At 41.0% G+C, this 26,266-nt stretch overlaps 1 protein-coding gene across 2 annotated transcripts in view; it reads left to right on the top strand.

Annotated features, from left to right (window-relative positions):
* Positions 1-26,266, top strand: part of Nup93 (nucleoporin 93) — a 110,065-nt gene that overhangs the window by 21,528 nt on the left and 62,271 nt on the right. The window contains exon 3 of one of the 2 annotated variants that reach the window (XM_021169822.3): positions 12,781-12,898. In XM_021169822.3, coding sequence (XP_021025481.1) covers positions 12,781-12,898 — 118 coding nt within the window. Of the gene's footprint in view, positions 1-12,780; positions 12,899-13,018; positions 13,038-26,266 lie in introns of those variants that run through there. The other variant, XM_029480656.2, reaches the window with a different exon arrangement.

The following is a 26,266-nucleotide window of genomic DNA, read 5'->3' as shown; positions in this document are numbered from 1 at the left end:
CTCTCCTGACTAATTGTCAAAGCTTGAGAAGTGGGAGAGGTAAGGATTGATGTTCATGAAATGTTATTTAAGATGGTTTTTATTAGTAAATTGTAGATGAAGTTTGAATTCTTTTCTTTTTCTTTCTTCTTTTTCCTAAACCTTGTATGTACTGGGAACAACTTTTGTGTCTTCTACTCTTTTGGGTCTCTGGAATGTGACTCCATCTTCTGTGGCTTTCTGATCATGGAGATTGTGTGTCTGTCTAGACTGTTAGGATTTGGGCTGATAGAAGAAGGCAAGGGCCTTAAGAGATGAATGTTGGGTTAGAGGTGTAGCTTCCTGGTAGAACTCCTGGCCATCGTGTGAAAAGTTTCTGGTATAACCATCCCTACCTAAGTCCTCACTTCTGCTAAAGGTCTTTCTCTCTTCCTCCCTCTTCCTCACCAGCATTTCTGCATAGCCAACACATAAGCTATGTGGTTTAGTTCATGTAGCTGCCCCTGAGATGGCCATGCTCCTCTAGTTCCAGTAGTTACATATTTATGTTGCCTAGGCTAGCCTGGAACTAAATATGTTATCCAAGCTTGCCTGGAATTCTTGCTCCCAGATCTTAGCCTCTCTAGTGCTAGGATTGCAAGTGTGAGCTGCCAGCCCTGGCTCAAGAGCTGATTTTTTTAATTCTGGAAGTTTTTATTCTAGCATATATCCAAATCATTTGGACACTGGATGTACTTTCACATGTTACTGGTGAAGATGTAGTGCTGTCAGACTTAAGTAGGAAATAGCTATCAAAAATGATCTAGTAATTCTATTTCTAGGAATCCATCCCAAAGGCCTAGTTAACTGAAACATGACATGTCTGTGCATAACAATTCATTGTGGCATTATTTGTCATAGCAAAAGTAGGAAATCACAAGTGTCTGTCTTTAGGATACTAGCTGACTAGATGTGCCAGGTTTGTATACTTGGATTACTTTCCAGTCATACCAAGGAATAATCATGTATACTGCCAGAACAGATTATTAAGAAGACATTTCAAGGTAGGGAAAAGTGTCTAAAGTACTGTATTGAAATGTAGCTCTGTAGTAGAGTGCATGGCTAACATATGAAAGGTCCTGCATTGGTCCCTAGTACAAAACATCAACAACAAAAGGGTCGGTGGGTAGGTGCATAGTTCTTTTTCTTCTATTTAAGAAGGCAGGCCGGACAGTGGTGGCGCACGCTTTTAATCCCAGCACTTGGGAGGCAGAGGCAGGCAGATTTCTGAGTTCAAGGCCAGCCTGGTCTACAGAGTGAGTTCCAGGACAGACAGGCAGGGCTACACAGAGAAACCCTGTCTTGAAACCACCCCCACCCCCCAAAAAAGGAAAGCAGATAAAAGACATCCTATGTTAGTGGCTTGAGAGAGTTAATATTAAGGTATCACCCATGTTGGTCTATAAATTCAACAAGGACTGTTAAAATCCCAGCATCCAAGCTTGGATGGAGAGATGGTTCAGTGGTTAAGAGCATTGGCTGCTCTTTTGAGGACCTGGGTTCAGTTCCCCACATGGTAACTCACAATCATCTGTTAACTGCATTTCCAGAGAATCTGATGCCCCCTTTTGCCTCCAAAGAGACCACACATACACAAGGTACACAAACATGCAAGCAAAATACCCATACATAGTGAAAAAAACTAGACATTAAAAAAAAAAGTTAGAAAAAAATTTCAGCTTCCCAACTGGTCCTTTTTGTTGAAATTGCGGGATTAATCTAATGTTTTAGATATTAGATACAAGAGCTTATATTTAGATACAAGAGCTCTTGCATACCCAATTTTTTTTTTTTTAAAGTGAGTTTGGGTGTTTTGTCTGCATGTATGTCTGTGTACCACATACCTGCCTGATGTTGGTGGAACTGAACCCAGGTCCACTCAGCCAGTGCTCTTACCCATGGAGTCATCTCTACAGTCCCCAAAATAATCTTTAAAAGACAGAAAAACAGAAGACTGAGACTTATTTCAAAACTTACTAGAAAGCCACAGTAATTCCCAGGGGTGGTCATCCATATCTATAGCATCAGCAGGAAGTGTGAGACAGAGGATGGTGAGCTGTCTGGCTTACAGAGTGAATTTCAAGACTAGTCTGGGCTATATAACGTGAACCTGTATTTATAAACAGAAAACCACACTAATCAAGATTGTGTGACATGAGGATAGATTGCTGGAATAGAATTACAAGTCTAGATGGGGCTCAGTGGTTAAGAGCACAGGCTGGTCTTCAAGAGGACTTGGATTCAGTTCCTAGCACTCACATGGTGACTCCTCATTGTCTGTTACTTTAGCTCCAGGGGATCTGCCATTCTCTTTTGGCCTCTATGAGTACCAGGTACTCATGTGATGCACATACATACAAGAAGGCAAAAACTTCATACACATTAAATAAATCTTAAAAAAAAAATCAGTAGTATGTAGTATCTGTAGTCTTAAAACAACTCTAAAAATACTGAGTTTTTCCTTTCCTCCTATTAAAATATAACAGCTATAATTCTATAATTATGAGTCTTAAAAGTTTACTTGGTTTTATGATTTTTTCCCCCAATAAAGCTATTCAGACCATTGAACATGGAAAGAGTAGTCTTTAACAAGTGAGTAACTGAATGTCTATAAACAAAAGAATAAACTTGTTCCTATCTTATTCTGTACACAAACACTAACTCCAGCTGGACTCTAGGTGTAAATAGAAGAACTAAAATTATGAAACTCTTTGAAGAAAATATATGCATAAAATTTTCTGACCTCAAGAGATAGGGATGTAGCTCACTTGGTAGACTGTTTGTTTAGCATGCACAGGGCCCTGGGTTCAGTTCCTACCATCACATAAACTTTGGTGGCTATGGTGATTTAAATGAGAATGGCCTTCATGGACTTATATATTTGAATGCTTGGTCCCCACATACCAGGTCCAGTCTCTCTCTGCCTGTTGCCTGCAGGTCTGGATGTAAGCACCAGCACCAAGCTTGCCTGACTGCTGCCTCACTCTTTACCATGATGGCCATTAGAGTAACCTGAAACTATAAGCAAGGTCCCAATTAAATGATTCCTTTTATAAGTTGCCTTGGTCATGGTGCCTCTTCACAGCAATAGAACATAGTTACAACAAAGACAGTGGTACATGCCTGTAACAGCACTCTAGAGGTGGTGGCATCAGAGTCAGAAATTCAAGGTCATCCTTGTCTGTACAGCAAGTTCAGGGCCAGTCCGTGTTACCTGGGTTTCAAAACAAACCAACAAATATTCCTAACCTTAGATTTGGCAGAACTGTCTAGGATGTTAGGCCAAAAGGATATATATTAAAAATGAATCAGTTGAATGTAATCTGAGTTAAACATTTGTGCTTCAAAGGCAACTGTCTAGAAAAAAATATGTTCTAAGGGAAAAATACTTGCCATTTATTTAAATGATAATGAACTTATATTCAGAATTTTAAAAAATTACTGTGTGTGTGTGTATGTGTGCATGTATGTGTGTATGTGCACTTGCATGGAAGTTGGGGCAACTTGCTGGGGATCAAACTCGGGTCAAGTTTGGTGTCAAGTACTTACAGTGGTTTCCCTGAATCATCTCACATGTTTTGTTTTATTTCTCTTTAGCCTTTTACAAAATTTATTCATAAAAAGACAACTTAATTTTTCTTTCTTTGGTTTTTCGAGACAGGGTTTCTCTGTGTAGCCCTGGCTGTCCTGGAACTCACTTTGTAGACCGGGCTGGCCTCAAACGCAGATATCTGCCTGTCTCTGTCTCCCAAGTGCTGGGATTAAAAGCATGCGCCACTATGCCCAACTAAGACAACTTAATTTTAAAATGGCATAAGAATCATTGCCCAGTAAGTGGGAAAATGTTCAGTGTCATTAGCTACCAGAGAAATACATGTCACAGCCACATTGTGATACCACTTCATACTTTTCAGGATTTCTCTAATCAAAAAGGCGTGTAACAGTGTTGGTGAGAATGTGCACAAAGTTGAAATGACCCTGGGTGAGTCTTCTTTCATGCATTGTTGGTGGGAATATAAAGTGGATCCGCCTTTTTGGTACATAATCCAGAGTTCTTCAAAAGGGTAAATACAGTTACCATATAACCTAGTGATTTTGTTTTTAGGTATATATCCAAGAGATGAAAACACATGTTACACAAAATTTGTCCATGAGTTTCAGTGGCAGGTGTCCACTAGCTGATGAACACGGGCAGTAAATGTGGCATAGTCGTGTAATGGAATATGATTTGGCAAGAAAGGGCATTAAACATGACTTTACATATGTACTCTATGAATGACCCTAAAAGTATATATAAGTAGAAGAAACTGGTTACAAAAGAGCACATATTGTATCATTCTGTTTCTGAGTGATGCTTTGAATAGGCAAATCTGTAGAAAAGAGTAAGTGGGGAAATGGGAGCTGATTAGTGAAGAGGAGAGGTTTCCTTTGGGAAGCAGTGAAAATGTTCTAAAGTTGATGGTGGTGATGGATAACTGGAGAACTCTGAGTGCACCTAAGGATCACCACAGAATATTATTCTTTGAATGGGTAGATTGCACGGAGAATTGAGCCACAAGTTTTTCTTAAAGAGCAAGTGATACAAATGTATGTATGTATTTGCTGATTTTAAAAAGGAAATGCTTTAAAAATACTTAAGATTTTTCTTAACTGAATGTGGTTAAGGCAGAAAGGGAAATGGCTATCATCAAGGCAGATTTTTATTCACGGATTGCCTAGATACAGGCTGATACACCGTGTAGCCCACCCAAGTGAGTACTGGAATTGTCTGGGAGCCAGCTGCATGGTAATGTTAAAGGGCCTGATACAAAATGCCATAATCTTACATGTTGAAACCCTGAGATACAAATCTCTGCAAACTGTAATTCTGGTGGTCAGAAAGGCTGACCACCTTTCTGGGAGGGTACAAAGCTGGGCTCTGCGGAAAGGATTGGCCATGCAGTACAGCAGTGATGGAAACATCACCTAAGAAGCCATTTCTCGTCAGCATGCACACTCCTCCAGCTGATGAGATTCCAGGAGGTCTTAACAAGTGAAAGCCACATTTGCCTGAAGAACCTGGCAGCTACTAATTGCCTCAAAAATTATCACATGTGTGGTACAATGAGAGGTACTTAGACAATGGTGCTAGTTTGATTGCTAGTATTATTTCTGCCAAATTTGTTGTTTTATACGACTGTGGCACAGATTGGATTTATATCTGTGTACCCAAATCAACACAGAAGCATGGAAGACGTGATAGGGGATGCTTATCATGATATATATCACAGAATACATTTTAAAACAAGCAGGAAAAAAAATCATGCTATTTTATATGATTGCAGTTATAAAGCTGTGGTACACAGCTTTAATCCAGAGTGAATCTCTGAGTTTGAGGCCAGCCTGGTCTACTGAATGAGTTTCAGGTCAGCCAGGGCTACACAGAGAAACCCTGTCTCAAACAAACAAGCATAGCTCGGTATGCCAACTGCCAATTTTAATGGTACATGAATAAAAGGCTTTTATTGGATATTTGTGGATTGAGCTCAGGGCTTTATATCCTTATAAATTTTGCCTTTTTAAACCTATTTGTGAACATGGTTTTCGCTTATAACTTTTTTTTTTTTTGAGAAGAAAATAGCAATTGATTTTTATTTCAATCCAATTTGATCCCTACACACTTTGAAGGTATTTTTTTTTAATTAGGTATTTTCTTCATTTCATTCATTCATTCTTCAAATGCTATCCCAAAAGTTCCCCATACCCTCCCCCCTCCTTATAACTTTTGTTCTTACAGTTTGTCTTAATCACTGTTTTATTGCTGTGAAGAGATACCATGTCCAATGTAACCCTCTCTTCTCCTACCCCTAAGAGTTTTTCTGTGTAGCCCTGGCTGTTTAACTCCCTCTGTAGACCAGGCTGGCCTTGAACTCAGAGATCTACTTGCCTCTGCCTCTCAGTTCTGGGATTCAAGGTGTACACCACGACACCCAACCTGACAAAGCAACTCTTTTTATAAAATGTTCTCTTTTATAAAATGTCCTCTTTTATAAAAGAGAACATTTAACTGGAGGCTGGCTTACAGTTTCAGAGGCAGAGTCCTTGTCATCACGATGGGAGCATCACAACATGGAGAAACAACTGAGAGCTTTACATTTGTGATCCCAAAGGCAGGCAGAGGGAAAGACTGGGCCCGGCATGAGCTTCTGGAACCTCAAGGCCACCTTCAGTGACACACTTCTTCCACCAAGGCCACACCTCCTAATCCTTCTCAAAAAGTGTCATCCCATAATGAGTAAGCATTCAGTATGGGCCTATGGGGGGGGCATTCTTATTCAAACTATCCACATAGTTGTAGTATATTTGCTCAGACTTGTAAATACATTTTAATATAGCCTATCCATAATATTTTATAAAGCCACCCATGAAATGTTCCCATGCTGTTATGTGTTTAAAAGACAAACTAGCTGGGTGTGATAGGGCACACCTTTAGTCTCAGTAGAGGCAGGCAGATATCCTCATTCTACACAGTGAATTCCTGGGCACCCTGAACTACAGACCAAAATTGTTACACATGCACACACTCACACATGCATGCAGGTGCAGGTGGGGGGTTGAGATGGGGTTTGAAATGTAGTGTGTTGATAGAACACTTGCTTAGTATCTCAGAACCCTAGGTTTGTTTCAGGACAGCCAGGGCTACATAACAGAGAGACCCTGTCTTAAGAAACAAAATAACCACAGCAAAACCCACTGGGTTCAATACATATGCACATACCCCACAGACAAATAAATGTCTTTTGTGCTTGTTTTGACAGTCTCATGTAGCCAAGGCTGACCTCAGACTCTATGAAACGGGATGATCTTGAACTTTTGATCCTCCTGTCTACCTTCCAAATGCTGAGACTATAGGTGTGTACTTTTGTCATTATGTCGGACTCTAATAAATACATTTAAAATTTTTTAAATTATTTTTTCTAGAATTATATTTCTTATATTTTGATCTTTTGAGATTTTGCCATTCAAGGTTATGGTTATATAGGATTGTGTATTTTGGGATTATAGCCCAAACCCAATCATGAGGCAGATAGAGCAAGAACAGGGGCTTTCATTGTGGTTTCTGTAGAAAATATGGTTAGAATTAGTTAGAATGGGGAATTCTTGTAGGCTCTGTCTGAGGTACAGGGGATGTCTCTAGTTACCTGGTACCTGGTTTTGGCATGGTTGGGAAAGGAATATTGTGATTCTGATCACCTGTGAAAATCTGATGAAGGAGATGATTGGAATGTGGGATGTGGATTGATTGGTATCTTAGTGTTACTATTGCATTGGTACAATACCATGATGATGGCAAAGTATAAAAGGAGGAACCATTGATTTAGGGCAGCATGCTGCAGGAGCTGTAGCAGAACTTACATCCAGATCTGAAGGTAGCAAGAAGAAGGAGACTGGGCTTGGAGTGGGTTTTTGAAACCTTAAAGCCTACCCTCTAACAAGGCCACATCCCCTCATCTTTCCCAAACAGTAACTGGGGAGCAAGCATTCAAATCTGTGAGCCTGTGGGGACTATTCTCATTTGAACTGCAATAGTTGGTGTAGGTAGGAAAGATGGGTTTGCAGTGGAGCTTTGGTACCTCTTGGGAATTGAGGGGAACAGCCCTACAGTGTCAGCAGAGACCCCATGTTAAAGCATCAAACACAGGAAATACAAAGCTATGACTAATGTAGAAAATAAACAGATAAAATGTTCCTGTGAAAAAGAGAAAGGCATATGGGGAAGATGACAGGGACCCTTTAATAACCTGACTTTGGAATGGTATGTAAATATTTGGCATATTTAACAATAAAGCTTAAGTTGAAAAAATTCCTAAAATGGAAAATAAAACAAACTCAATGCTTATCAATTAATGATAATATCTTTATATTATATTTTAATGTTATTTAATATTTAATGTGTTGTTACTGGTAGAAGGCTATTACTGTTTTCTGGAGACTTATATATTGTGTAGGTCAAAATACATTAGTTATGGTAGTGAGACTTTTGTGACGGGAAAAGGAAGCACAATTAGAGCATCTGAAGTAAGGCTGAAGTGCAGTGTTCTTAAGCTTGAATTGAAGGCAGTAATGTTAGCTCATGTTGTAATTTGTCACAAGAAACCCAAGACAAAGCCGGGTGTGGTGGCGCACGCCTTTAATCCCAGCATTCGGGAGGCAGAGGCAGGCGGATTTCTGAGTTGGAGGCCAGCCTGGTCTACAAAGTGAGTTCCAGGACAGCCAGGGCTACACAGAGAAACCCTGTCTCAAAAAACAAAACAAAACAAAACAAACCAGGACAGCCAAGGCTATACAGAGAAACCCTGTCTCAAAAAAACAAAACAAAACAAAACAAAAACAAAAACAAAAAAAAACCCCTCCCTTTCTAGCTCTGCTTTTGAAGAGGCCTAGGAACAGTACAGCAATCCTGGTTTTCCAGAGAATTATCTATAAAGTTCTTTAAAGGTGACAAGGGCTCTTTGGAGAGTTGACTGATCTCTGAACTGTGTTTAAGACTCACCTGAAACTTGCCATGTGGGATGGCAGTTATAAAGACTTCCTGGTGTCATTTGAGAAAGAACTTGAAAGGCAGTACTGATACATGTTGAATAGTGGTTTAATGTGTGTAAAGTCCCAGGTTTTGTCTTCAATGCCATAAGCCAACACACACACACACACACATCAACACAAAAATGAAATGAAGTGAAACTTTGAAACTTAGAGACAAACACAAAGAGGCTTCTCCTGGCCAAAGGTAAGATCGATTGAGCATCAGAAGGGTAAGAAATGCAGAGGAGATTGGAGATGGCTCAGCACTCTTCCAGGGAACCTAACACCCACACGGCAGCAGCTCATAATCATCTGTAATTCTAGTTTCAGGGGATCCAACACCTCCTTCTGGCCTCCACAGCATCATGTACATGTGCGATACATAGATATACATGCAGGTAAACACCCATACCCATAAGACAGAAATAAATCTTAAAACAAAACAAAACAAACAAACAAACCTGTAAGAACCCTGTAGGTTAAAACATCAAATGTGTTTCAGTTTTTTTTTTTTTTTTTTTGGTTTTTTTCGAGACAGGGTTTCTCTGTGTAGCCCTGGCTGTCCTGGAACTCACTCTGTAGACCAGGCTGGCCTCGAACTCAGAAATCTGCCTGCCTCTGCCTCCCAAGTGCTGGGATTAAAGGCGTGCACCACCACGTCCGCTGGGTTTCAGTTTTTAATGATACCAAAATAACAATTAGTCAGGTTGAAGACTATTGGAGAGCCAGCTCACTGTTCAGGGTGAGCACATGTACAGTCATAGGATTTTTAGTCATAGGATTTATAAAGGTAGAAGTACAGTCCAGTGTGTAAGCCTACAAGGAACAGCTGAGTCTAAGCAGTGGACATCAGTGTCTGCAGGCTTTCCATACCTCTTGATAGAAGTGTGACCAGGACATAGCAACAGAACAATGGCGCCTGCGTCTGATCAGACCGTAACACTTGCTTTGAGTTTATCTCTTGCTTTGAGTCAACTCTTCGTATCAGTGACCTACTTGTCAACCACAAGGCTTTTTGAAGCAAAGAATATCAGGCTCTATCCCAGAGCTGTTGAATCGAACCCAGCATTTTCCCAGGTCAGGTGATTAAATCTGAGTTACATTCTTTTACAAGCACACCTAAATTCTTCTACAAAGAAACTAGAAGGAAAAAAAATGAGATGGAGGGGAAAACCTGTAAAGAAAAGATTTAGAAAGCATACCAGTTGCCCACAAGAGCTTATCTGGTACTCATTTAGACAAACACAGATATTCAAATTATGAAACAATTGAGAAATATCTTGATTTTACTATAATAATTAAAAAGTAATTGGAGTGGTGGGGGAAAATAAGGTAGATTGGACAGGATTGAGCATATCCTGTGAATTGTTGAAGCTGGGTCATAGGAACAAAGAAATACAGTATTTTAATTTTGCATTTTAATCATTTTTTTAATAACAACAAGAAAAGGGAGACTGACAAGATAGTATAGTCCTAAAGGTGATGATGTGCGAATTGTATGTTGCTGATGGGATGTAAGATGGTGTGACTACTTTGGAAAAAGGTCTGAGTTCCTTAGAAGGCTTAGCAGAATTCTGATTTAACCCAGCAGCTCTGCTCTGAGGTATATGCCCAAGGGAACTGTAAACATTCATGTGAAACTTGTGTGTGGATGTTCTTGACAATATTTTTCATAACAATGAAAACCTTGGAAGCAGCTCAAATGCCCACTGACTGATTAATGGATACATAAAATGAAGTATGGTATAAAATATAATGAAGTCTTAAATCTACCCCAGATAGATGAGCCTCAAAAGCATTACAGAAAGGAAGCAGTCACAAAGACCATTGCCTTGTTCCATTTATATGCATTGTCAAGGTCTTGTGAAGGAAAGCAGGGAGTATTTCTCAAGATAGGGCTTACTTTGTGGGGTGATGAAAATATTCTACAATTGCTGGTGATGGTTGTATACTTCTGTATATGAATATACCAAAATTACTGAATTGTATGTATACTGTGACGGATGAATTTTGTGGTATGCAAATATGTATCAGTAGAACTTTCCTGAAAGGAGGGAGAACATTATACCAAGACTTGATTCCCCACTTTGTCCAGGAGAAGTCAGGCTAGGTCTTTGTGGAGCCAGGGCTGAGAAGCACCATGGAAAGAGGAAAACTATTGAGGATTGTTAGAGGGTAGGCTGTCCGGTAGGCTGCCTATCAATCTGTTCGCTTAGAGGGGAAGCCCAGAGATGGTGACACAAGGAATTAAGGATCTGCTGGGAGGAACTGTCAGTATTTACCAGAATACAGCCAAGCTGAGGGGACCCCTTCTTCTCTGAGAGAACTGTTAGATTGGGAGTAAATGCTGAATTACACTTACAGGTGTTATATGTGGTCCCAAATGCTGCAGCAGCAACAGTCCCCCTTCTTCTTCTTCCTCCATCTTCATCACCATCTGGGGTCTCATTCGCCTGACTTTCTAGCTTCTTACTCAAGGTGAAAGCATACTTTGTTAGTCACATTTTGGGAATACCAAATGATAATACAAAAATAGCAATCCAAAAAAAAACCAAAAACCTGATTAGTTAGGCATGGAGGCACATTTTCTATATTTGGAGTTGAAAGCAAGACTTCTAAAAACAGCAAACAAAACAAAACAAAAGGAGCAGGAGATGGCTTAGAGGTGGAAAGCCCTGGTTGCCAGTAAAGGACCTGCACTTGCTTCCCAAGCACCCATGTCATGTGATCTGTGAATCTAGTTCCAAGGGATCTGGTGACTTTGGTGGTCGCTGGTGCACATATGTGTACATACACATATCAGTAAATAGAAATAAAAACAAATCTTAACAAGAAAGCTAGCCAGACTTACCCAGATTTCTTTCTTTGTTTCAAAGAGCTTTAGGTATTGTGAAGATTTGTTGGTTTTTTGTTTTGATTTTTGAGAGACGGACTCTCCTGTAGCCCAGGCTAGCTTGGAGCTTGCAGTCTTCCTGGTTCAGCCTTTCTAACTGATGAGCAGTGTCATACTAGACTATTCACTCACTCATTCATTCAAAATATATTCATTGTTTTGCTGCCTAGATGAGGAGAAATGAACTTGGCTATATTCCTAATTCTCTTCAGAAGCATTTATTGATCAGAAAACAGCTATCTTACTGGCTGAGCAAGAGAGAGAATTTGAAGGCATAGTAGCATGGTACCTGGAGTTTGAAGATAAGCCATGCAGAACTAGATCTTGATTCTGGTCTGACTCCTCCTGAGCAAGTTATCTGCTACTCCCCTAGACGGTCTTCTCAGCTAATGTTTGGATTTGGGTACGTCTGAGGTTGAGATGTGCTTTCCTGCTTTTCCTTCCAGAAGCAGTTAGGCATAGAGTGGTGGTGAAGAGTTTGCGTTCTCGTTCTAGGATAGATTGGTTGCCTGTGTTTGCTGTGTCCTGGCTATGTAACTTTGGACAAGTTGGTTAATCTTTTCACACTTGTCTTAATTAGGGTTTCCATTGCTGTAAAGGGACACTATAACCAAGGCAACTCTTACAAAGGACAACATTTAATTGGGGCTGCCTTACATGTTCAGAGGTTCAGACCATTATTATCAAGCTACATAGCAGCTTCCAGGCAGGCATGGCACAGGAGGAGCTGAGAGTTCTGCATCTTGTTCAGAAGGAAGCCAGGAGCAGACTGATTACCTCCCAGACATCTAGGAGGAGGGTGTCAAAGCCTACAGTGACACACTTCCTCCAGCAAGGCCACACTCCCAATAGTCCCACTTCCTAGGCCAAGCATATTCAAACAACCACAGCACCTTAGCTTCTCATCTGCAAAACAGGGTGGAATAATTGTATCTATCTCACGGATTTCCTCAAAATTTGGAGCTCACTAGCTTAAGGTGCTGCTAGTATTGTTTCATTCTGTAAAGAGGTCCTCTTTCTAAGTCAGTCATTACTAGTTTGGGTATCTTACTCCCACATACAGTGTTATGTTTGTTGTTTGAGTTTGTAGACCTTTATGGGAAGGTAAGAAAGCAGCCATATAAAAGCAGCATCTGGCCAGAAGGTGAAGGTTTTCCAGTCAGGTGCTCTACCATGTGTTCTGGCCTCCTAGTCCTAGTCCATGGTAGGAGGTTTTGAATGGAAACAACTCTGGTGTTTTTTGGCATATATTAGATCCCTAATACTACTTTTTCTCTCTTGTCTTCCTGTCCTACATCCCCATATAGATCAGTTCTTCTCGGGTCAAGGGGACTTGACATATCCCATATCTCCCAGAGACTGGAGAGTCTGAGCGCAGCCACCACTTTTGAACCTCTTGAGCCTGTGAAGGACACGGACATTCAGGTAAGGGCTGCCAGCTGCAGGCACAGTAGAGCTTGTACCCAGGCAGTAGTAGGCCATGGCCCTTTTTTCACCAGTTAAGAATGTCACTTTCTTCATTAATTTTCTTCTTACCGAGGAACTAAAAGAACAAGAGACTCAGGTTTGGAGATTAGAAGGGTATCATTGGGTTGTTTCAGAGTGTTCTTTGTGGCTAAATTTAAGAAAGCAATTCCAACCTGTTACTTTTCAGATAATTTTGTTTCTGAGGACAGATTTCACCTTCCCTTGGTCTTAGTCCAAGGATACAGGGACAGGAGTTCAGTTTCTCTTGCCTTTTTTTTTTTTTTTTTAAACTAGATCTCAGATAATTTTACTATATATTGTTCGCATTTCTTTTTGCATCTTGCTTGCATTGGGACTTAAAGTACTATTTACTGAAATTGACTCAGTGATTTTCGGAAGTATTTGGCTGCATTAGTGATACCAGGAAATGGCCTAATAGAGCACCCGCGTCTCACTGAGCCAAACATAACCAATAGCTGTTGCTTGCTATTTTAATCTAATCAGAAACTGCTATTAAACTGTTAAGTGGAAACCTCGTGGTCTAATTAGTTTTGGGTTGGAATGAAAGCACATGCTGTTTACATTGGTTTTCCTGTTCCCGTTTTTGTTTTGTTTGCTTGAGATAGGACCCACTCTTGCATGGTCTGGTTCAAGTTCCTGGGTTCATGATCCCCGAACTCCTGAGTAGTTGTGACTGTGCCACCACCTACCCCAAATTCCTTTGAAATGGAAAGGATTCAGGTTCCACAAAGGCAAGTCCAGGAAGAAATTGGGTGATAATTGTGTTCTTTATGAGCCAGACTTAAATTAATACTGTATGCCACTACCCTTTGAAGACCCATTTACTTTGATACTATATTTCTGCATTTATTCTAATTTGGAAATCTGTAGTTTTGAATGGAGACTAGAAATTACTGATATTCATTATTTCCTCAATTATTGAATGTTCCCAAAATGTAAAAACCCAGAGGTTTTTATTTTTATTTTGCCTTTTAACAAATACTAGCTAATCTCCAGTATAGCTGTTGGTGCTCTATCATAATACTTCTACCATTGATCAGATGGCGTGAACGGGACAGGACTCATACGTTGACAGGCACCTGGCTCTGGCTGTAGGAGTAAGAGCGATTATCTCTTCTAACCGTTGGCTTAATGTGAGAGCAGCCTCCTTCAGCACCCTGGCGGATGGTCTCCTAGCAATATATGTGCAGTCACATCAGAAAGAATTTCTTAATTTGGAATGATTATTGCAATGAGTTTTAGTCTTGTATGGGAAAAGCTTTGAACTTTAAGACTAAAGTTGCTTCTATTTCAGATTTTTCAGCTCTCACCTGGACTTTGCTAGAATACCTTTAAAATGCAAAATAATCCAAGGAAGTTGTGTATATAGTCCAAAATGTTTGCCCATCTGTATGTGAATTTAGGGGAGGTATAGGTAGGCACATGTGGAATGCTGAAGGCAATCTTTTTTACCTGTTTTTGGGCACTTTTAACCTTTTGTTTGAGAAAGGGTCTTTCATTAGCCTGGAGATTTACCACGTAAGGCAGGCTGGCCGGCTTGTGAGCTTCGGGGGATGTGCATGTCTCTGCTCCCTTCTCTCCGCTGCTGGGGTTACCCGTGCAGCTCCTCACGGCTGGACTCAGGTCCTCATGCTTGCAAGGCAAGTGTTTTACTGCCTGGGTTTTCTTCCTGCCCTGTACCCGTAAAGTAACTGGGAATTTATCGTTTAGACCTGAAGAAAAGGTCTATACTTGGTAGTAGTAAGCTACTGTCAACTTCATCTTGCCAAGAAAGAGGAAAAATATAGCTTTGGCCTGAAAAGACTTTGAACTGGACTACTGACTCAAGTTTATCTGTAGGAATTGATGGTTTTAACTGTGTTTTATAGCTCAGTTGATCTATGCCACTGGTTCTTAACCTCTTGTGGGTCATGACCTCTTTGGGAGTCACATATTAGATAGCCTGCATATCAGGTATTTACATTATGATCTATAAAAATAGAAAAATTACAGTTATGAAGTAGCAACAAAAATACTTTTATGGTTGAGGTTCACTACAACATAAAGAACTGTGTTAAAGGGTAACAGCATTAGGAAGGTGGAGAACCACTGCTCTGTGCTCTCACTTTGAAGTCCAACAATGTCATGTTTAAGCCTGGTTAGTGCAGTAACACTGTTGGCATGAGTGGCCCTCCTTTTACTTTCTTTTGGTGTGCTTTGGCTGTGGATAATAGTAAAATTGGACATTTTCAGTTGCTTGATTTTTTTTTTTTTTTTTTTTTAGAAGAATATCTGGTAGTCTTGATTTCCATTTACATACCATACACCTGCTATTTTTTAATTACTTTATTTTATATGCATTGGTGTTTTGACAACATGTATGTCTGTGTGAGGGTGTTGGATCCCCTGGAACAGGAGTTATAGACATTTGTGACCTGCTGTGTTGGTGATGGGAATTGAACTCAGGTCCTTTGGAAAAGCAGCCAGTGCTTTTAACTGCTGAGCCATCTCTCCAGCCCTGATAAGTTGTTGGTTTTGTTTTTGTTTTTTGTTTGAGACATAGTTTCAATATGTAGCCATAACTGACTTGAAACTCACTAAGTAGCTTTGGAGGCCTACAGCTTGCAGGGATCTTATTGCCTCTGCCCTCCAAGTGCTAGAATTCCCTAAGTGTGAGTCCCTGCATCCTGCTTGATTGACTTTTGCACTGATACATGAACTTTTGTTTTTCAAATCCTGTATGGTAGCCCCGTATGCTAAGTGTTGGAGTAGAGCCTGTCACCTCTGTTTATAAGATCCTGAATGCACTGTTACAAAAGGATGGACTAGGGCACTCTCTGACAGGTGCTGGTCGGGGCTTCACCGCTTATGGATTGTCATCTTATACGTTCACAGGGCAGTTTTCCATGTGTAGACTGTCTCTGTTTGGTAAATATTGATTATATTTCCTTCTGTTTCTAATGGAGCTTGACATTAATATGGGTTTTGTTTTTACTGTTTTGTTTATCCTAATCAGTGATGCATTGAGAATGCATTTTTTAAAAGTTGTTGTGACCAGCAACGGTAATACTGTTGGTAATTCCAACGGTCTTGGAAACCACTTAAATATACATATGAATGATACTTAATAGAGTTTTAAAAAATGTTTATTGATTTTATTTTTTGGAAACAATCATAAAGAAGGCCTACAAACTTGTGTAAGAGCAATAATGTAATAGGACATACTGCTGAATGGACTATATTGGACTAGTCAAAGTGGCTTTATAGTTTTAGGCACAAGGCTTACAGAAATCCACTTACACACTTTAGTCTTGATCAAAATATTTTTTTTTACTAAGGACAGATTGCATGTATTTACCATGATCTGAATAGACCTCATCATTGACAAAAATGAATTATATAATAATATAGTACGGTTTACATAGTCCTGGGTTTTATTTTTAACACAATTTTTGTATATTTCAAGAGGCTATACATCAAAAAGACTACAAACACATATTTCAATGGCTATGGATAGGCCATAAAAATGGGAGTTGCATTTTCCAGTGTTAAACTGTAATATTTCTAAATGGCATTAGAAAAAAAAGCAATATTGGAATAATTGCAATAACTATACCCAATTTCTAGAAACTACTATTAATAGGTAGCCTAAAACAATAGGGATTTATTCTTTTACAGTTTTGAGTCCAGAAATTTGAGTACGAGAAATGTTAAACCTTTCATTAAAATTCCTGAAACACCTTCAGCTGAACCCACGGAGAGAGAGTACTGGAGTAGGCCCCGTAGATAGCTGTCCTGTGACTGTCAAACATGGACAGACAGTGCATCCTCTGCTTTCTCTTGGGGCCTTTAGGACATGAAGACTTTTAGGACTACACACACCTTGATTCCAGAGTTCAGTGCCACCCATTCTGTCCAAACAAGTCACTGAACAATAATGTGTTAGAGAGCCTTCAGTGCAGACCTTTTCAGTTACAAATAGTCTGCTGCTTATAGAGCACTGAACACAGCAAGCTGCCCCCTCTTTCTTCCATAGAGTTTTCAGTGTAGCCTTTGGTCTTCTGGTAGTACTGTGTAGCCCATGCTGGCCTCCAGCTTCATAATCTGCCTTAATTAGTAGATTAAATTGTCTCATAAGAGTAAAGAGAAAAAGAAGTATTAAATAAAGGATACATTATCATGAGAAAATTCAGAGTCAGGAAAGCTGATCTGTCACGTGCACAGCATTGGTGTTGAGATAGCTTGTTAAGCTGTTTGCTTACCACACTGTATTTATGATAAAATATTCAGTGTTTTCTTTTTCTGTTCTTGGAAATGTAGAGTATGCTCAGACCACTCAGTTTATTTTTTAAACAGTGAGAAGAAAAACTAAATGTCTTTGTGAATTTAAAAATGAATCAGTGGTGTAACCCCTTATCATCCAAATTGGTATTTTCAGTTTGTCTTTGGATTTTTCTATCTTGAGAAAGAGACATTACCATTTAGACACAGCTATATAAAACATGAAAGAGGAAAAGAAGTTGTGTACTCACCAATTGTGCATTTGGATCAAGTTGCAGAAATCCTGTGCAGTTTGCTGGAGAGTGTTGGATTTGCCAGAGTGATTGGCACAATGAGTAGCAGCCTTTGGGAGCATCACTGGGGGATAGTAATTCTGTAGTAGCACAGCTGGAGACGTCTGTTAGAATGAGTTAGAGTGGTGAGCAGTGTCTTAATACTCGGACTTCTTTACTGTGTGTGTGTTGTTGTTGTGTGTGTGATACAGACTGGCCTTAAGATCTTCCTGAGGGGTGGGATTAAGTCCTAGAGCCATTATGCCAGGCTCCAGGACTGTTTGTGACAGGGTCTCACTGGCTAGCCGGGCACTTACTATACAGAACAAATTGGTTTCTACCTCTTAGTGCTGGGATGTGCCCATTTTAAGAAGTCAGTTGTGTTGTTTTTCCATCTGACTCTAAGCATGTGCACCTTCAAAAAGCCTGACAGAGCTGTGGTAGGAAGTGTGCGTGAGGTTCATTCCTAAGGTTCGCCTCCGTTTGCATACTTATTGTAGCTCTCCCAACCTTAAGAGACTCTGTGGGAAGTTAATGGTAGGTAACCCTTTCTTTAAGGTTATAGAGGTTTAAAAACATTTTTTTGTGTGTCATGTGTTTTTCCTTTATGTACATGTATGTAGCATGTACACAGAGCCGGAAGAGGAGTTAGGGACAGTTTTGAACTATCATGTAGGTGCTGGGAACTGAACACTGGTCCTCTGCAAGAGCTCTTAACAACTGAGCCACTTTCTGGCTCTGATCATAGAGGGTTTAATGAACACTTGGACCTTGTCTTTTCCCAGCTTGAAACAGCATCTCTCCTGGTACTAGTGAAATCTGTGGTTAGTGTTCTTAAGACTCACCAGCAGATGAATCTGAGTGTGGCAGCGTCCCAGGTCTATTGGTTGAACAGAAACCCTTTTCTGGAATAGTGGGTAAATTTTAGGTCAAGATTGGACATGACAGCTGAGCTGCATTTAGCAAAGCTCACATCTTTCTGTGCCCAGCTCTGTGCCAGGCCTTGTTCTCCATGTGTCACAGTGGTTTCTATGTTTGCTGTCCTTGACACTGAACTCTGACCCAGTGTTAATCTCACAGTTGGCAAAACCCAGTAAACTTGTAAAAATTAAAAGTGTCTTTACATGGTGGGCAGTGGTGGCGCACACCTTTAGTCCCGGCACTCAGGAGGCAGAGGCAAGTGATCTCTGAGTTCCAGGCCAGCCTGGTCTATAGAGTGAGTTCCAAGACAGCTAACGCTGCATACACAGAGAAACCTTGCCTTGAAAAACCAAGGGGAAAAAATGTATTCACAGAGGGAGGCTACTGTGTAACCTGTTTTGTGTTTATAGTTAAGTATACTAATACTACCATGGTAAGAACTGAAATGATTATGTTTTCCTGCCTGCTTGTGATCAGAGAAAAGGCAGGCATTGAGGTTTGGTGGCAGAGTACAATTACATTATTTGGTGAATGGAAATAAAAACTGTAACCTTTGGAATCAAGCAGGGTTTGTGGAAATTGTGGAACTGCTTTTCTGTAAGCCAGGGATATAAAATTTCGGTCTTTTTATCCATTCACACTTACTTCTGCATGCCAGGCTTTCAGAACAAGCAAGCAAATGGCTGCTGAGTGCATTCTGAGCAAGCAGGCTGACAGGCTGTTTTGTCTTTCCAGGGCTTTCTTATATCCTGTACTGAGCTGGAGAATATCAATTACTACCTTAAAGAAGAAAGAAGTTGGAATAGTTCTTTTTGAATATTTGGAACAAGCCCACAGTTAAAATATTTATCTAACATTTGAATAGAACAGGGTGGATAGCTACTGGCAGGGCTGTGCCTTTGAACTGGCACTGAAGCCTCCCTTCCTCCTTCATTAGCTCTCGTAACCTGCTGCTGTCTCTTGATGCACCACCTTCTGGAGCTGGGGAACACAAGATCTTCCGCATCTTTAAAAGGCTTTGTTCAGAAACCAGAAATGAGGGTGTCCTTTTATCTTCTCAACTATTTGACAGTGGAGTGGAGATGATTTGAGTTAAAGCCTTGCCAAGCACTGACAGCATATCTGGTGGGCAGGTCTTGACTCTGCACCACTCTATCTGCTGCTATGCTTAGTGCATCTTATTTCCATTTGGGGTGGCAGCCTGATGTGGCCCCTTTGTTTGACCACCAGCAGTTGCAAAGTGTGGCTCTCTAGCTATGAAACTTGGGGCCTAGGTTACTGCTGTCTCTACCACCAGTGCCTCCTATGAGAAGAAATGGAGGGAGGGGCTCAGACTGGAGAGGCTTTTACTCTTGTTTGGTGAGAGAGGGAAGCTAAGAGTGGAATGGTGGCATCATTTGTTACATAGAACCAGTTGTATTGCTGCTGCTTAAAGCATTTTCCTGCTTTACAAACACCCACCTTCTATTTGGGGTTGGAGATGTGGAAAAAAGGCCCTATTGCTGCGGAAATGCCAGACTGAGGCCCTTCATTCTGACAGACATGACCTGCACTGTCACAGGAGCAGCACAGGCCCATGCACCACTTTAGTTATCCTAGAGGGTATGTGTGAGGCATTGTTTCTCACTGTGAAGTGGTTGGTTGTGAGACTGAGGTGCAGTTGCTGAAGCCCGTGGTACTTTTCAGAAACTCGGGGTACTTAGAGTACAGCAGCAGCTGATAAAACATTTAGGAGCCTGTGTTTCCTAAAACATATACTTAATTTCCTCAAGGAAGCAGAATACATGGGCACTTTCTCCTCTCTTAGGCTCTCCAATACTTTGAGTATGTCAGGCTGTCACAGTAGGACTGGCTTCTAAATGAGCAGGGCCTGGTGGCTCCTTGAAGGTTTGAGTATTGGCAGTGATATTTGGTTCTGTGATGAGTTCCCAGGCTGTCCTAGATGTCATAGTGTTGAAGAAATGTGTGATGGGCAATTAGTAATTCAAAAGCTGCTTTTTGTGGGGAGGGGAAGGTTTTCAAGACCTGGTTTCTCTGTGTAGCCCTGGCTGTCCTGGAACTTGCTCTGTATACCAGATTGTCCTTAAACTCACAGAGCCTGCCTCTGCTTCCTGAGTACTAGGGTTAAAGGTATGCCACCACCACCCAGGTCTGGTGTTCCTTTCTTTTTTTTTTTTTTTTTTTTTTTGGTTTTTCGAGACAGGGTTTCTCTGTATAGTCCTGGCTGTCCTGGAACTCACTTTGTAGACCAGGCTGGCCTCGAACTCAGAAATCCACCTGCCTCTGCCTCCCAAGTGCTGGGATTAAAGGCGTGCGCCACCACCGCCCGGCTCCTGGTGTTCCTTTCTTAATAAGCTTTCTATTTATATTATCTTAAATATTTTGAGAAAGCTACCTGATTATCTTATTTTAAATTGTATATGTATGTAGGCACACACACCTGCATGCTTGGAGCCAGAGGAGAACATGGGTGTGCTCCTCTATTCCTCCCAGCCTCACTTCCTTAAGAAGGGTCTCAGTGAACTGGGGCCAGGGTGGTGGCCAGTAAGCCCCAGAGATCTACCTGTCTTTGTCCTATCAGTGGTGGGGGTGGGCTTATAGGGATGTGCACAACCAAACCCAGATTTCTCTGGGGATGTGGGGAAACATAGGTTCTAGCAAGCACTATTACCCACTGAGCCATCTTCTCAGGTCAGTTGTGCTACCTTTTGAATGAATGTGGTAAATGTTGCTCACTTTTGGGGAGACTTAATAGTAAAATAATGCTGAGTGAGTAAAAAGCCGGACAACTAACCCTTCATGCAAAGCCCTGCTGGATGCAGGAGAGAGGAGTTGCAGGAAGACCAAATCCTTTCATTCACACTCCAGGTGCGGCTGCCTGCCTATTGTTTTCTGCTTGCTGAGCTGTCAGTTAATTTACTGTCCAAAGCACAGCCTACTATTTCTCAGACTGCTGTCCTATAAGTGCCCAGTAAGTCTTGTATGTAATCCAGGAGCAACTTCTGGTTCAAAATGCCAAGTTTTGTTTTTGTGCAGAGTAGGTTGCGTATCTCTCCTTGTTTGAATCTTTTTTTTGGGGGGAAGCTGAGCTTGAGTTAGAAGGATGATGCTAGAAGCAATTTAAAGGGCACATCACATCTTTACTGTAATACTGGACTATTGATTGCTGACTTAATGCAGACCCATTTCCTTACTTTGTGTCTAAGTGGCCATTAAGCTTTGGCAATGTGCCGGAATGTTGAAATCTTGTATCGTATAATATGATTTGGCTGCCTAAGGGTATTACATGTGTTTGAATTTTAAAGACACAGACAAAGCTCTCAACCTTGCCTGTATTCTAGAATATAAGAAAAAAAATCATCTACAGCAAGATTACTTCCTTCTAGGAGACTGGAGTAGAATTCATCAGAACATTAATGCCTGACCTCACGAGTGTCAGCGTCTTCTGGACTGACTGATTCTTATATTAAAGACAAACTAACACCACCAAATCACAAAGAGAACGCCCAACAGGGGACAGGAAAGTCTAGCAGCCCGTGTGTATGGAGTGTTCACATTTAAACACTGTGAGCAAATGCTCTGACAAAACCAAGAGAAAAAGAGTTTATTTAGATCACAATTCGGGTTACAGACCATCCTGGCAAGGAATTTAAATCAGCAGGAGCCTGGGAGAACAGGTCATTTTATATCCATAATCAAGACCAGAGAGCAAAGAAGTGCTGCGTGTATGCTAATGCTCAGCGTGCTTTCTCCATTCTTTCTTTCTTTTTTTCCAGTTTTTTCAAGACAGGGTTTCTCTGTGTAGCCCTGGCTGTCCTGGAACTCACTCTATAGACCAGGATGGCCTTGAACTAGAAATCTACCTGCCTCTGCCTCCCAAGTGCTGGGATTAAAGACGTGTGCCACCACTGCCTCTTCTCCATTCTTAAATGGTTAAAACTTCCTTCCTAAAACATAGAGCCACCAACAGTGGGTACATTCCCATATCAACTAATGTCATCAAGATAATACCCCAGCCATGCCTGCAGGCCATCCTAACCTGGACAGTTTCTCATTGAGCCTCTCCAGGTGATTTTACATTGTGTCAAGTTGACAGTTAATATTTACCATTACCGTAAGACCTGCTTGATTCAAAACTAACCTGGGAAATGGATCTAGCACACCACCTTGACTGACATGCCATCTCATAAAGTTGTTGAAACAGCCATCATTTGAAAATGTTTAGTTGGACAAGAACACTAGATATCAGAGTTGTGAAAAATCCTGTTTTGAAATGACAAAGAAGGCTGAGGATATGACTAAGTCAGTAGAACGTTTACATTGCATATATGAGGCGCTGTGGGGTTGATTCTCAGCACCACATAAACTGGATACGGCAGTGCACACCTATAACCCCAGCACCCAAAAGGTGGGTGCTCAAGAGGAGGATCAGAGCTTCAAGATTGTTCTCTGCTTCTTATTGATGCTGAGGCCACATTGGCCTATGTAAGACCCAGTCTTTAAAAAAAGAGAACTTTTTTTTTCTAAAGAGACTCTTTTCTCTTTAGAAAAGAGAAATTGGCATGTTTTTAAGAGAAGCCAGGAATTATTACATCAAGCATACATTAGAGATGGCCTGGAATGACTGTTATTACTCAGAACTGTTAGGTGCTTATAAAACAGCATGTGGTGTTTTATTTTATTCTGTAATTAAGAAGCATGACATTATGTGACCCTTTCATGAACAGTCATTGGATCATTATCCCCCTCAGACCATTTGGAACTCTTGCTATTCTGAAAATCTGTGCCTTTGCCCTAGTTGGGAAGATTTGGGGAGCAGAAACCAGTCAGGAGCTTCCTGTGAACTGTTAGTGATGTAGCAGAATAATTCTGCTATTTGTTTATTTCTTTTTCAGTGACTTTGCCCACTTCTTACTCATTCCTCACTGTAGTACTTGCTGGTCCAACGATGTTGGCCACACCTTTTTATTTTTTTAGAAATTAAGGTGGTTAATATTGTCAACTTGACAGGATCTAGAGACACCTGGGCAAAGGGCCTCTGGGCATGCCTGTGGGGATTATCTCGATCTTGTTAATGGGCATCTTGGTTGCAGGAACATCTCCTCACTCACACATTCACCCCTCTCTGCCTTCTGATTGTGGTGAAATAGGATCAACTATTTCAAGCTCCTGTTTCTTGTCTTCTCTGTGATGATGAATTATACTGTCTTAGTCAGTGTTCTTCTGTTGTGAACAGATACCATGATCGTGGCAACTCTTAGAAAAGCATTTAATTGGAGTGGCTTACAGGTTCAAGGTTCGTCTGTTATGGTCATGGTGGGGAGCATGGGGTACACAGGCAGGCGTGGTCCTGGAGAGGTACCTGAGAGTTCTACATCTGGATCTGCAGGCAGCAGGAAGAGAGTGAAACTCTGGCCTTAGAACGGGCTTTTTGAAACCTCAAAGGCCACCCCCATACTTTTTCCAACCAGACCACACTTCCTAATTCTTTCAAATAGTGCCTCTCCCTATAGAACCATTCTCCTCCAAACCACCATACCTACCTTAAACTGTGAGCTAAAACAAACACTTTCTTCCCTAAGTTCTTTTTGTCACAGCATCAGCAGAAGAAACTAAGACAGAAGTGGAAGGAATTGACAACAGAAGAGAGTAGCTACTGTAAGATGTGAGATTTAAACCCAGATAACTCTCTTGCCTTAACTGAAGAGGGCATCAGGTAGTGGCCTGGTACAGTGACTTTCATGCAGTTGTTTTCTGCAGAGTCTGAGCCAGTTCTTTCTGTTATTTGGCAGGCTTGATTGTTTTGTTCTTAAAAGATGTTCTATATAGTCCAGGCTGGGCTCCAATTTATCTAGGTTGCTGAGGATAACCTTATACTGATGTTCTTCCTATGTCTACCTTCTAAATGCTGTAATTGCAAGTGTGGGCCACCATGACTGACTTGGTTTTGTTGTGTGTTTGTTCACACATATGTCATATGTGTGTGGTTAGGTTTTGTGTGTGTGTGTGTTGTTTTGGTTTTTTGTTGTTGTTGTTGTTGCTTGTTGATGTTGTGAGACAAAGTCTTGCTTTCTAACTGTGGCTAGCCTAACTCACAAGCCTCCGGCTTTGGCCTCCTGAGTGTTGAGCTCACAGCTGTTTCTTAGCGTGCTGTACTGGTTTTTGTTTTTTTGTTTTTCCACTAGTGGCTTTTTTAAATTTAGCATGCTGTACTGTTTTTGTTGTTGTTGTTGTTGTTTTGTTTTTCCACTAGTGGCTTTTTTAAATGTTGTGCCCATATGTTTCTTCTTGGATATCTTCTTGCCTGTTTTATTTGAAGTTATATTTCTATTTATTTTTTCCTATGCAAAAGATTTGGGGTCAGCCATCTGGTTTATAAGGATGTATAAAGTACTTATGGCTCCTGTGGCTTCACAGTGAATAATGGTGACCCTCACTTTCTCTCCCTGAGGAATACTGTGGAACAAACACACTGGTGTTTGCTGTTGCTGCTAACACAGCTCACTGCTGTATGAAGGGCTTGGCATGTTTTGTGATTTGTCATAGTAGAGCCCATTAGCTACATTTAGACTACATGAGTCAGTCCTTGATGCCAAGTGTCCTGGCTGGTCTTACATCAACTTATAAACTAGAGCTTGCTGAAAGGAGGGAACCTCAACTGAGAAAATGCCTCCATAAGATGTAGCTGAAAGGCATTTTCTCAGTGATTGATGGGGGAGGCCCCAGCCCATTATGGTTGGTGGTGTCATCCCTGGGCTAGTTGTCCTGGGTTCTATAAGAAAGCAGGGTGAGCAAACCATGGGGAACAAGCCCAGTAAGCAGTATCCCTCCATGACCTCTGCATCAGCTCCTGCCTCCAGGTTCCTGCCCTGTGTGAGTTCCTGCTCTGACTTCCTTTGATGATGAACAGTGCTGTGAACATATAAGCCAATAACCGTTTTTCCCCAACTTGCTTTTTGTTAAGATGTTTCATTGCAGCAGTAGAAACCCTGAGACACTAAATAAATGCAAAGTGGCATACAAGAATAAGTTTGGAACTTTAGGTGGACCAGAATGACAGGGTTCACAGCAGATGAGAAGAAAGGTATTTTGGTTTTGCCTTTACCCCTTTGTTTTATACTTGGTCCTTCTCTCTCTCCTACCCCATCCTTTGTATCCTTCTCCCTCCCCTACCACCTTCTCTCCTTGCCTCAGCATTTTCAGACAGCCTGTCAACAGATGCTGCCACTGCTAATGAAAATGTACCAGACCAGACTCCCAGAGTGCCTTGGGTGTAAGTGAAGTGGAAAACATTGGATATGGTTAGTCCATTCTTCTGTCTGAGTATCTGCTGAGAAACGTCTGCTGTTCCCAGGGCTTCCTTAGCCCTGCAGTGTGCATTGCCACAGCTGACCGACACATCAGGGGTTGGGATGAGCTGGACTGTGGAACTGGTGGCAAGTGTCCCTTGGAGTTATGACCTTGCTGTCCCCATTTGGACCATTTTGTTTGCCTATTGCTATGTCTGCTCTCTCAATAGTAGTTTTTATTTTATTTTGTGTTTGCATCTTTATTTAAAAAGTTGGAATTTAGCTTAGCCAGCACTTAGCTATATTTTATTCTTTTCTCTTTTCCTGTTGTTTTCTGAGATAGGGTCTTACTATAAAGTCAAGCTGCCCTTGAACCCAGGATCCCAGGTCATAGCCTTCCAAAGTGCTGAGATTATAGGCATCTTCTATACTTTTAATAAGTATCCTAAAATGTATTTCTCTACTTTCTTTCTTGGTTCTTGCCTAAATCTTCTGCTAATTCTCTAGTTTTGATTTTTAGTGTCTAATTCAGATTATGTTGAAGATCTCTAAGAATTTTTTGT

The sequence above is a fragment of the Mus caroli genome, unplaced genomic scaffold, assembly GCF_978045245.1.
Source record: "Mus caroli unplaced genomic scaffold, Mus_caroli_1 scaffold_10, whole genome shotgun sequence".
NCBI lineage: Eukaryota > Metazoa > Chordata > Mammalia > Rodentia > Muridae > Mus > Mus caroli.
Note: the sequence above shows the minus strand (reverse complement) of the source record. Positions and strands in the feature narration are given on the sequence as shown.